Here is a 13,483-nt window from a genome sequence, read left to right on the forward strand (position 1 = left end):
TGCAGGGACACCCTCACGTGTCAGTAGTCAGCCTAATAACACCAGTAGAGTAAGAGCAACCCTTCATCAAGCACCTACCACGTGCCAAACTCCATGCTGGAATTTTCACACACACAATCTCAGAGGTGAACAACGACTGTCCTCACTTGACAGATTAGGAAACGAGGCTCAGAGGTGTTGAGTAGCTTGCTTAGGGTCACACAGTAGACAGCCCTGGAGACAGGATTTAAAAATAGTCTAGTGGACACCACGCTGACCCCGATGCCCTGACACGAGGCAGATTCCCTACGAGCACCCTAAGAACTTCCCTCCTGTGGCCCCGGGGGTGGAGTTAGGGTTAGGGGAAAGAGCTGACTACAGCTATTCCACCTACTGCGTGGGCAAAGAAATAGCCTTGCCAAGCAACGCTGAACTCCTCAGAGACCTCGGCAGCCCCAAGTTCCACAGTTCCAGAGGCTCAAGTAGCCCCCAATGGCAGACAGTTATAATAGCCTCTAAAACCCACTAGTTACAGCAGGTGCAATAGGTCTACTGGGCCCACTCACATTTTACAGATGAGAAGACTAAGGCCAGGCATTGAGTGGCTTAAGGCCTCAAGTTACCTAAAAACACCCCAGAGGCCTGACCAGAAGCAGAGCTTGGGGCCCTGCCCACAGCCTACCTTCGTTGTGAAGGTCCCCTCCAGGCTCTGCCCACTCCTGCTGGACAGCTTCCCGGCGGTACACCACGTGTGTCCGCCCGCCTGCCTCCTTCTCTTGCTGCCCCCGCTCCAGGGGCTCAATGAAGTAGTCGGTGACGTCTGTGCGGATGAGGCCCGCCTGGGCAGTAGGCAGAAGGAAAGGGGGAGAGAGAAAAGAGGCATGAATACGTGGCACAGTACAAGTGAGCATTTGCAACTACGCACGTATGTGACCACATGTGTGTGACCACACGTATGCAGGCTCTTCTTCCAGGGCCTTGGGGAGCTCTGGAATCCAGCAGGCAACTGGGAGGGGTTGTAAGGAGGCTGCGCAAGGGAGCCCATGCCAATTTCAAGATAAGCAGACCCACTTTCACTGTGTTGTGCACTCACGGGGTTCCACATAACACTTCATGTAATCAAGGGGTTCCAGTGCTTAAAGCGGGGGGTGGGGGGAACCACTGCCATGAGGGACATGCACACACACTAGTCCAGTGGTCGGCAAACTCATTAGTCAACAGAGCCAAATATCAACAGTACAACGATTGAAATTTCTTAAGAGAGCCGAAAACCGACTTCTGCGCATGGGCCACAAAGTTTCAATCGCACTGTACGTGCGCACCCGCACGTGGTATTTTGTGGAAGAGCCACACTCAAGGGGCCAAAGAGCCGCATGTGGCTCGCAAGCCGCAGTTTGCCGACCATTGCACTAGAGCACCACATTCCACCCCAAAGCACTGCCACTATCATGGGGGTTTGCCTCTACCTTCAGACAGACGGAGGGGAAAATCCTATCGGTAAAGCCTAATTATCTCGAAGGTGGGAGCTGGTCACCCCGCCCCCCACCCCGTCCACCACAAAGTGCTATTATTTCAGATTTAAAGCATGTGGTATGCAAGCCAGGGAAAGCAGCTGTTTGCTGACGATAAATGAGCCAGAACAGTGCCCCAGGAGTGCGTGCTCTGTTTTCAATCTAAGTCTTTGCCTGCATCAAAATGTTCTCTTTAAAAAATCAGGTATTGGCCTTGGAAATAAAAACATATGACCTTGGCCAAGCCCAGCCAATATGTCATTAGGCCCCGATGAAGGCAATAATCCCGGGGGCAATGAAACCTGTAACGAGATGTATGTGAATGCATGTGTAGCTGCACAGCCCTACCCCCACACACGTGTCAGCTCTATAAAACTAGTAAGACCAGCCCACCTCCCACAGTGCCTGGAAAATAGTAGGCAATCCCTAATAAATATATATATTTGTTGAATTCCTTCACTCCTTCAACAAGTATGTATTGAGTGCCTGCTGCATACCAGCACTGCTTCAGACACTGGCAATACAGCTGTGAACACAAAGGAGCAAATGAAGGAATTGTGTTTATAAATCTGTGGGACCGCCCTAGCCAGTTTGGCTCAGTGGATAGAGCGTCGACCCGAGGACTGAAGGGTTCTGGGTTCGACTCCGGTCAAGGGTACGTACCTCGGTTGCAGGCTCGATCCCCAGCCCTGGTCCGGGCGCACACGGGAGACAACCAATCCATGTGTCTCTCTCATATCGATGTTTCTCTCTCCATCTCTCCCCCTCCCTTCCACTCTCTCTAAAAAGCAACGGAAAAATATCCTTGGGTGAAGATTAATTAAATAAATAAACAAACAAACAAATAAATCTGTGGGACCTTCCCTGTCCGAATAGGAGCGCCTCTTGTTCAAGCAGCTGAGCTCACCAATTTTCCCCCCGCAGCCTGTCTGGAGATTGCTCCTTAGGGAACCGGCCGAGGCCTGCGGAGCACTCAGCGCGGAGCCTCCCAGCAGCAGCTCATGCCCCTTCCAGCTACATCTGTTCATCAAACTGAAAACACCATTTGGATCCAAACTAAGATGGCTGCCTCCATCTCATAAACAGACCCAACCAGGAGGCCAAACACCTTCCCGGGGGAAATAGCAGGGTTGTGCTGGAACAAGCTTGGGGCTCCCCAAGGTAGCCACAGTGTGAGGCAATACTCAATTGTCTGCAAAAGTTCGGGTCTGCTTATTAAAATGTCAACATCAAACCTTACACTGTGCGTCCTTCCTCTCATTCAGAGCACTTCCATGGTTTTGCTTTTGCACCTGCTGTGTGCCAAGGGCAGGGAGACACAGATAATAAATGAGGCCCAGCTTTTGGCTTGGAGTTGCTCATCGCCTGGAGAGAAGGGCCCGCAGAGGAGCAGAGCGTGGCCATGTGCTGTGCTCAGTGCTACAGTGGGTATGCCTGAAGGACAGGCATCCATCAGGCTCTCAGGTGCAAGAGACAAACATTCAACTTGAACCCTCTTGGCCCCAAGTGCGGTGCATTGGCCCCATGACAAACCATGGCCGGGGCAGGCACTGGAAGTGAGGGACCCAATGCCCTCAGCTCCCTCTCCGGCCCGCCTCTCGGCACCTCCTGCATCAGCTCTGCTCTCCTACACAAGGTCACAGAGTCCACTCTTGCCGACACACCTCCACCCTGCCACCAGAGACAAGGAGACTTTCCTTTAATCTGCAACAGGGGAGACTGGTTGGTCCAGCCTGAGTCACATGGTCACCCTGGGACTCACAGGCCCTGCTAGACCCCCACGGCCAGCGGAAGGGAGAAGACTGCACCTGAAGAGAGAAGCTGTTAGGGTGGCAGAAGAAGCCCACCTGAGCTGGAAAGGGCAGTCCAGGTAAGGGCCTGGGCACGCTGTGGAAGCATGAAGGGCAGTATGGGGACCCGGGAGGCATTCAGGCTCCTGGGCAGAGGCTGAACCAGAACCTGGACAAGTGTGGCCAAATCAAAGAGCCTTGGCCATGCCCATCCCTCTTTCTGTACCCCTCACTGACACCCAGGGGGATTGTTCCTGCCCCGTTCAAGGCCACGCAAGGCAGAAGATCTTCATAGCACAAGTCAAAAGGCCTGTGTTTCATTCATACAAACCCAGGCTCGCTGAGGGCTGCAGCCTATGGTGGCTCTGCCCATCGCACCTCTGGAAGCAGCCTGGCGGTAGAATTCTCCAGGTCAGGGGGCAGAAGACCCCACTCAGCACACGGTTCTGAGATTTGGTTAACCAACTGCACAAGGAGGGTTCTCCATCTGACATTCCCTGCCTCATCACCCAGTGACTCGATTGGGCCACCAGATCTCAGTGCCTCATATGAGGGATGCAGGTTCCGGAACAATCACATAGCCTAGGGCTGGGCTTCAAGGCACTGCTTTCCAGCCCACCCTCCCTGCCCACAATCATGGACCACACCGACCTTTCAAGGTCACCTGCCTGCCCCAGTCTGGGGCTTCAAACCCTCAACAACATCCTCAATTAGGAGACCTCTAACCTGTTCAGATGCCTCTAGTGACAGAGAGCTGCCTCCCTCAACATATAACCTTTTTTTAATGTAAGGACACTCAATGTTTCATTGAGCTAAAACACACTTGCCTACATTCTACCTTTTATAAAGTCTTATTATCATAGTAACAGGATCTGCCACTTTTATTGACAAATCTTATTTCCCCTTTACAACAATCCTATGAGGTTGCCACAAATACTAGACCCACTTCATGGATGAGGAAACAGAGGCTCAGAATGGTTAGGTAACTTGCCCAAAGCCACCCAGCAAGTGACAGGACTAGAACAAGAGCCCAGCTCTATGTGGCTCTTCACCACTGGGCTATGTTAGCTCAGGCCATCCTGGGCCCTGCTTCTGCCCTGGGGGGCCACTGGGAACAAAGAAACTTTTCTTCCATAATCCATTTGCATATCCCTGGGCCTCTGGTCTGGTCTGACCTCGAAGAGCCAGCAAGATGTTCACTTCCCACATCTAGGCAAAAAAAAAAAAAAAAAAAGGCTCCAAAGGAAGTCAGGCCTCCTCCCACTATGGCGTGAGAATGAGAAATTTCAGCACACGGCCCTAAAGGAGCATCGCCCTTTCACTCCCCAGGAGACCTGACCCCTCACCCCACACACCACCCTCATCACACCCTCAGCACTCCTGTACCAGAGTGGAAGTACCAGGATTCCTGAGCCTGGCTCAGCCCCCACGCAGCCCACAGGCCTCTCTCCAGGGAAGAGTTAAACAACCCCTCTTTCCCCACCCAGCTTAACCGTTTAGGGCAAAGACAGCCTGTACGTGTCAAGCATCTTTGTGACTGTGGGTCCCACCAGTTTCCACCCCGGATCAAGGACAGAACTTCCCCAGCAAGTTCCCTGTCCATTCTGTGCCTCATGTCCAGTCTTGACAGGCAATTCTTGTCCAGGCCTGGGGACCCCTCCACCTCTGAGACCCTCCTCCTAGAGAGGCTCGGCTACCAGGTCAGGCGGCAGGCTGGGCCGGCCCTCCCACGAGGCCTTCGGTTTCCCCATCTACACCACGAGAGGTTTGGCCCACGATCCCTCCAGCTCTGCCCTGGCCAGGAAACCAGGCCCCATGCAGGGCAGACAGACTGGCAACGGGAACTTTCTGGCTCTCTGCCCCTTTGCCAAATGACTCCCGTCTCTCAGTTTATGAGATGTTTATGTTTCTGAAAAGTGGCGGCTAATTTTAAAGCTCTAAAATCAAATCAGATTTCTGTGTAAGAAAAAAGGCGGGAAATCAGTTCTGTTAAGTTGGGAAAGAAATGTCAGCCAATTCTGTTTTCACCCTTACTTTATTCAAGTCCTCGGGCAATTTCTCCGAATGGAAACTCTCCAATGGGCAGTCCTAACCCCCCTCAGCCAAGCTCAAGACCTTTAATATAACTCCTCTGAGGGGCCTTTCCTAGAAGGTGACTGGCTGGGGGGGGGAGGCCTGTGTGACTTTTCCCATATGATGGTGACATTGTTTTGGTTGTGAGGGGGCCACCTTCTGCTGCCTCTTCGTGCAGCGGCCTCCAGGCTACGCTAATTGAGGTTTCCCAGTCCTGCTTCCCCTCAGGGGAAGCCCCCACCTCCTGAGTAATTCCAGAGCAAATCACTCGGGGTGACAGAAGAGGTGAGTGCTGGCGTATGGACCCTGCAGTGGGTCATAACTGAGCAAGTTCAGTTGTCACCAGTAGCTATCACGAGGGCGAGGTCCCAAAAATTTTAGCAAATTATTGAAGCCATATTATTCTGGAATTAGTATGTGTGTGTGCATGTGCGTTTAAACATGTTTCTCCTAAAATTGCATGAACTTGCATGTAAATTTGGGAGGCAAGGGTACAAAGAGCCAGGGAGGTCCCAGGAAGAGACCGCCGAGGACTGGAATTACATGACCTTAGATGGTGCACAAGTCCGGGTTTGGACAAGGGCAGCGCTCCATCTGTGGAGTCAAGTGCAGAGACAGCAGGCAAGGACCCAGCCTGGGGTGCAGACAGGGCAAGTGGCTTGACTCTGAGAAGACAGCTTGGCTCTGGGGCAGGAGATCCTGAACCCACATGTGGCACCCTCAGTTCGCCAACCTTTCTTGAATGCCCAGAAGAAGGGAGCATTTCAAGATGGCAGTGCCAGTGGCGCCAGGTCTCCTCTTCCTTCTTCCTTCCAAGACTGGCCTCTGTGGGGCCTCCCAGACGAGAAAGAAGCAGAGCAGGCCTCCTCCAACCCCACCATCCCACCACCTCCCAAGGAGAGTGGATTCGTGGGCCCGAACTTGTTCTGGAAATGCCATTATGAGAATTTTACTGTCAGCTGCGCTTAGGTTCTAGGCTTCCAGCAAATTCAGCTTGAAACTGTTCCGCTGTAGGAAATGAAAGAAAACCCTGCAAGTGGAGTCTGAGGTGATGCGCACACTGGGAGTGGTGTGAGAATCAGAAATGGCATCCACCGGCCGTAGCTGGTTTGGCTCAGTGAGCCTGCGGACTGAAGGGTCCCAGGTTGCAGGCTCGATCCCCAGTGGGAGGCGTGCAGGAGGCAGCCAATCAATTATTCTCTCTCATCATTGATGTTTCTGTCTCTCTCTCTCTCTCTCCCTCTCCCTTCCTCTCTGAAACCAATAAAAATATATTTTTTTAAAAAAGAAAGAGCCCTCGCCGGCTTGGCTCAGTGGATAGAGCGTCAGCCTGCAGACTGAAGGGTTCAGGGTTCGATTCCAGCCAGGGGCACATGCCTGGGTTTCGGGCTCAATCCCCAGTGGGGGGCATGTAGGAGGCAACTGATCAATGATTCTCTCTCATCACTGATGTTTCTATCTCTCTCTCCTTCTCCCTTCCACTCTGAAATCAATAAAGAAATGGCTTCCACCAGGTTCACCCCAACCCAGCAACCTGCTTCTGTCCCAGCCACTGCTAGCCATGCGCCCTCCCTAGACACCGACCTAAACAGCATTACCTGCTCCAACCGCAGAAACCTCGACGTCAGCCGTCTCCTTCCCTCCCACCACTGTCCTGCTCACTTCACTCTAGCATGCTGGTTCCAGCTATTATTAGACTTCACCAAGACCTCCAAAGTGTGACCTCACCCCTTTATCACTGTCAATCTCCCCGCCTCCCCCCGGCCCCCCCCCCCCCCACACACACGCACCAAGTCCTCATATCCCCTACACACCACCTTGGACTTCTTGGTCTAGATACATAATAATTCTCCTGCAAACACGTATAACTCTCCCCACCTTCCCCGCCATCTCCTTTTCCAGAGAAGCCTCTGCTGTGGTTCAGCCCAACCAGCCAGCACTCCATGTCTTCACACTGACGGAGACGACGCACAATGTGCCCACTGGTCTCCCTTGAAATCAGCCGCCACAACGCTTGCATCGGCACGATGCTGGCTGGGATTCGGCTGCACCTCCCTGCTACGTCTGCATTCCGCTTCTCCCAACGGCTTCGACCTCCAACACTGCCCTCTCACCCTCTCCTGTTTCTTTTATTTTTAAATACGTTTTATTTTTATTGACTTCAGAGAGGAAGGGAGATGGAGAGAGAGATAGAAACATCAATGATGAGAAGCATTGAACAACTGCTTCCTGCATACCCCCAACTGGGGGGTCGAGCCCGCAACCCAGGCATGTGCTCTGACCGGGAATCAAACTGCGACCTCCTGGTTCATAGGTCGACGTTCAACCACTGAGCCACGCCAGCCCGGCACCCTCTCCTGTTCTCAAGGAAAAAGCAGACACCACCAGGCAGGCTCTCCCCTGTCCTCTCACCACCGTGCTCAGGACACTCCCTGTCACCTCCTCAAGGACTGAGCTCTGGCAATGACTGCCCCTCTTTCAGGCATCCCCATGCTCCCTCTCCCGGTTGTTTTCACTGGCACACAGGTGCACTCAGGATCTCACATCTGTGAAACTCACTCCCTCCCAGCCCAGTCCAGGAGAAAGCAGAGACCCGGCCACAGCCTCCACCTTGCCTCCATTTCCAGGTCTCATGTCTCTCCTCAGCCCATCCCACAGGGACTTTTAGAGCCATCACTTCCCGGAAGCTACTCTCGTTAGGGCCACCTGAGCCAGCAACTAATTCTTTATCCTGGTCTCACGCAGCTCACACATTCCTCCTGGCAAGTTCCCCTGATCCCAAGGCTTTCAATACCAGGCACTTTCAGGTAACTCCTAAATTACAGCCCAGCCCTGACCCCTCCCAGAATTCCATGTGGAATTGTCCAACAGTCTCCTTCATAGAGACCCTGGGCCCTGCTGGGCACCTCAAACTTTAAAGCCGACCTCCTCTCCCTCCTTTGCCACCCCATCCCAGAAAATGGCACCATCACGTTCCAACCCCTCAAGTTAGAAATCAAAGGAGGGGTGGGCCCGGGATTGGGGTTTTCAAATCCTTCCCCATCTCTCCCACCATCCATCATTCTGTTGGGTCAGTTCAACTGAAAGCTGCACCACCCAGGGTAACCTGCAGGTATTAGGCCCTCACATAGGTCACCCTGGGCCCATCTGTCTCAGAGTCATGATGGGGGGGGCAGCCCCACCCCACACACCCCCTCACCCTGGGACCACCACTCCTGCCAGGGCTCTTCGAGGCGGCCCAGACCCTTCCCTCCCTCCGTATGGCCCTATGTCTTCATGAAACAACCACTGCAAGCTAGACGTGATGGGGGTGGGGTTGCATAAGGACATGAGAGACCAGCCTCTGCTCCCCTGATTAGGGACTTGTACCTGGAACATATAAAGAACACATGTAACTCAATAATAAAAAGACAAACAACCCAATTTAAAAGTAGAAACAGGATCCAAGTAAACATTGCCCCAAGGAATATATACAAATGACCAATAAGCATTTTAAAAGGTGCTCGGCATCATTTATCCGTAGGGAAATGCAAATCAAAACCACAATGAGATACCCCTTTGCACCCACTAGGATGGCTAGACTCAAAAAGTCCCATAATAGCCCTAGCTGGTTTGGCTCAATGGATAGAGCATCAGCCTGCGGACTGAAAGGTCCCAGGTTCAATTCCGGTCAAGGGCACATGCCTGGGTTGCGGGCTTGGCGTGCAGGAGGCAGCCAGTCAATGATTCTCTCTCATCATTGATGTTTCTCTCTCTCTCTCCTTCTCCCTTCCTCTCTAAAATCAATAAAATATATATTTTTTAAAAAGTCCCATAATAAGTGTTGCCAAGATGTGGGGAAATTGGAACCCTTACACATTGCTGGTGGGAATGTAAAGTGATGCAGCCACTTTGGAAAACAGTCTGGAAGTACTTCAAATATTAAACAGAGTTACCATATGGCCCGGCAAGTCCACTCCTTTCATTTCAAAGAGAAATGAAAATATATGTCCACACAAAAACTTCTACGCAAGTGCTCACTGCGGCACTACTCACAAGAGCCAAGAATTAGAAAACCCAAATGTCCATCAACTGACGAATGGATAAACAAAATGTGGTATATCACACGATGGAATATTACTCAGCCCTAAAAAGGAATGAAGTACTGATATATGCTGTAACATGGTGAATCTTGAAAACATTACAGGGAATGATAAAAGCCAGTCACCAAAGGCCACATATATATGACTCCATTTACATGAAATGTCCAGAACAGAGGGAAATCTATAGGGACAGAAAGTAGATTAGTGGTTGCGGGGGGGATGGGGTAATAGATTAAAGGGGTGATAGATAAAAGGTACAGGACTTCTTTTTGAGATAGAGGAAATGTTCTAAAATTAAATGTGGTGATAATTATACAAATCTGTGCATATGATAAAAATCCACTGAATCACATACTTTAAACCGGTGAATTGCATGGTATGTGAATTTTATCTCAATAAAGCTATGAAAAAAAGATGACACATACACAGGGAGATGCCACACATGCACCAAGATGACACACACACATGCACTGAGACAACATACACACAGAGACAACACACGTGCAGGCAGACAACACACACACACACACACACACACACACACACACACACACAAGGTGCACAGGCGGCCCACTACCACGAAAGCATGAGTCAGCAGAGCTGGGATGAAAGCCTGAGGCGGCTGAGATTCATATAATTCAAACCTGATGTGGAAGCCCCAAGCCACAGGCGCTCTGCTGGAGGCTGGGCTGCCAAGGCCTGGGCCCACGCCAAGGAAAGCCTGAAAGCTGATTCACCCCAAGCTGCGGCCTTGAGAACAGGCAGGAGGAAGAGCCCTTGGAGGATGGAGCTGAGAAGCGCCAGGCTTGTCCTCAACTGGCACACCCTGCCACGCCCACACCGGCGGCCTCAGAGCTCCCAGAACAGGCCAAAGGGTTGGAGGAAACACCGGGAAGCAGAGCCTCCACCAACTGGAGAAAGTTATCTGGGATGACCACTTGGCCGCACTGCCTAGGGTCATGACCTCTGCAGGCCCCACACCCTGGGAGGTGCTGGGTGAAAGGCTACTGAGGTCTTGCTAGGCCCAGTCCATTTGCAGCAAGAATATCCTTCTCGGGGGGGAGGGGGGAGTGATGTGGGGAGTGTGGGGAGTAAATGCAGAGACTCTAGAGCCAGAAGCTGGGCTCTGCTCCTCTCAGACCATCTCATCTTGGCAAGTCGCTTAACATCCCTGTGCTTCAGGATTACAACACACCTGTCTTTGGGGCCGCCCTGAGAAATACACATAGAGCACCCAGAATGGTCCCCCCGGCAGCAAGGACCATGCATGTGCTCCATTTGCCGCATGGTTATCATGACTATCGTTCAAAGTGTGCCCGGGAGCCCCAGTGGCTCATACGGGGGTGCCAGAAGCAGCATTCTGGAACCACAGGATCCTTTGTCTCCAACTCCTGGCTCCACTGTGACCTGGCTTTGACCTGCTCAAATCCCCTGCCTGTAAACAGTAAAAAATACCTGTGGTTGAGCATCCTTCAGGGGAGAAATCCTCACCAAGAGGATGCTGGTGCAGGGTAATTCTAAAGGGAAGAGGGGACATGCACAGATAAAAGGTCGGCGGAAACACTCAGCGGTGGGAGAGTTGTCTCTGGGTGGCAGAACTGTAGGCAATTCCTTCTCTTTGAACTTCTCTTCTCTAACTTTTCTGTAATTCCCCCGTCTGAAAGGGAAAGCCAATCCTGCACGGAATGTCTGCCTGCTACCATGCGCAGGTCACGACTGCATGACAATTCTTTTTAAGCAAAGTTTTAAAAAGGAGACAAGCAGCATGGGAGTCTCCTTCCGTCATCCAACCTCCCTGCAAAGTGGTGTAGAGGCTGCCTGGGAGTGAAACACCTGGGCCTCCACCCAGCCGGTCCTTCCCAGCTGGTGACACGGGCCCGCTGCAAGCCTCAGTTCCCACATCTGACGCCAAAGGGTTGCTGAGAAGATGGACTAAAACAATGGAGAGGATACCCCTCCCGAGGCCTGGCCCACAGCAGGGTGGCTGACTACCTTTCCTTCCTTCTTCAACCTGCCTCTCCCGGTCCCCCAGGAGGTGACCCTCACTTTTCCGTCAAACCCAGGAGGCTACGCCAGTGGGTCTCACCCCTGGATGCCCATTAGAATCAGCCGGGGATTTGCAGAACTACCGCCGCCCAGGCCACACCCCAGACCAATGAATCCAATCTCAGCAGTGGGGCATCGGATTTTCTCAACGCTGCCCGGGAGATAGATCCTAATGTGCTGCCAGGGCCCGAACCGATGATCTGGACTCTGGAAGCTTCCAAAAAAGGAATGGTACTCAGAGGAAGGGATCATCCATGTTTCACAAAGACAGCCGTAGCAGCATGGAGTGTCGAAACGGAAGCGTTTGTCATGATGCAGGAAATGGGCAAGAAAGACAGAGAGTGAGGGAGAGGGCAAAGGGTGCATGCCCTGACGGGGGGACTGGGGGAACGGAGTCTGGACAGGCCGGCTTACTGCGCCCCTCTTCCGCTGTGAGCCTCTCCTCAGGCTGAGCATGACCAAGGACCACCTGGACCACATGTGAGCTGTGCCTTAGGTGCTGTCTGAGGGCCTAGCCATCCCCTCCCCTCGAGGTGGGACTCCACTGTGAGTGAAGAATAATTGACTAAAAATTCCCCTGAGCAGGGTGGGGGTCTTGGAGGTGGGAAAGAAGGGCTGTGATCTGCTGGAGAGCCAAATCAATGATGTCACAGCCACCCCAGCTGGGGAGTCTCCATGTCTGTACCTCTATGATGATGATGATGAAGATGAAGGCGGTGATTGATTCTGTCCTCTGGCCTGTGGAAAACACAGTTGCTTGGGTCTTCACAAGCTTGGTAAATGCTCTTAAAAGAAGGTGCTCAGTTGTGTGACCCCACCCCAGAGTCGGCTGGCTGGCCCAGGGGCAGGGCAGGGCCTCACACTGCAGGTGTCAGCGACTCCCCGTGGGCTGCAAACCCCCACCCTGGAGCCCAACCAGAGTCCAGGGCAGACTTTGCCAGGCTGGCAACCACCCCCCGTTTCCATCCCCCGTGCCCAGGAGCCACGTGGCTCTGAGGCTTCTCCCTTTGTCACCACCACGGCCCACCAAGCTCGGGCTGGGAGCTCTGCCTGGCCCCTGCTTGGCCTGGAGTCCTGGCAGCAGAGGCGGCAGCTCCAGGACGAAGAGACAGGAAGCAGTCCTCACATGCCAGACGGCGGGCGGGCGGCTGCCAGGCCCCGAGCTGAGCAGCAGCCCCCTGCACTGAGGCCCTGCAGTCTGAGACCTACGGCTCAGAAGCAAGCCAGCTGATGGTAGGACAAACCTAGGTAAAAGAGGCAGCCAAGGCTAAGGTCACTTGTCCCAGATCAGTGATCCAGCCAGAGTGGTGTTGGCTTGGTTTTAAAACATGTCTCCCCCACATGAGACCACGCATGTAAAATGTTTCCCACTTAGTCTGACACATGGGGGTCTGCAGTGAGTGATAAGTGAGGGATGTAAGGGTTGGGGGGCGGTGAAGGTTCCCTACAGAAGGAGGGTGAGCACCACGGGAGGATAGAAGATCGGCCACTCGAATTCCGTGCCAAGGCCAGCTCTACACACATCCCCTTCGGGCGCCGCCACATCCTCCGCACAGTGGGAGGAGCCCCGGGGGAGCTGGGAATCACCATCAAATGAGGCAGCCCTGTCCTTCCTCCTGCTCAGGGCCCAGCACAGTAGCATATTTTCCAGACTTGTTAGAACTCAGACACTTCATCAAAGCTTGTCTGTGCCGAGCCCTCAATTAGTAACAACACAATGCCCACAGGCCAGCCACTCCGGCCATTCCCCGGGTCCTCGACTCACTTTACGTGTTCACGCACATCTCTGCAAGTTTACCTCTCCTAAGCTCTGTCTGCAACTATTTATCTACTCATTCATTCATTCATTCATTCATTCATCAGATATGCACTGAGCAGGCCCTGTTCTAGGTGCTGAGGACACAGCCAAAAATTCCTCCTCACCTCAAGGGGGGAACGAGGTAAAAATATGGCACACCACATGGAAATAGCCATGGAGAAAAATCAAGCAGAGGAGAAAACG

At 52.8% G+C, this 13,483-nt stretch overlaps 1 protein-coding gene across 2 annotated transcripts in view; it reads right to left on the minus strand.

The window, feature by feature from the left end:
- ADAMTS14 (ADAM metallopeptidase with thrombospondin type 1 motif 14) overlaps positions 1-13,483 on the minus strand; it is a 76,112-nt gene that overhangs the window by 49,995 nt on the left and 12,634 nt on the right. For both annotated transcript variants that reach the window (XM_008145418.3, XM_008145417.3), the window contains exon 3: positions 662-818. In XM_008145418.3, the coding sequence (XP_008143640.2) occupies positions 662-818 (157 nt within the window). The remainder of the gene's footprint in view (positions 1-661; positions 819-13,483) is intronic.

The sequence above is a fragment of the Eptesicus fuscus genome, chromosome 17, assembly GCF_027574615.1.
Source record: "Eptesicus fuscus isolate TK198812 chromosome 17, DD_ASM_mEF_20220401, whole genome shotgun sequence".
Classification (NCBI taxonomy): domain Eukaryota; kingdom Metazoa; phylum Chordata; class Mammalia; order Chiroptera; family Vespertilionidae; genus Eptesicus; species Eptesicus fuscus.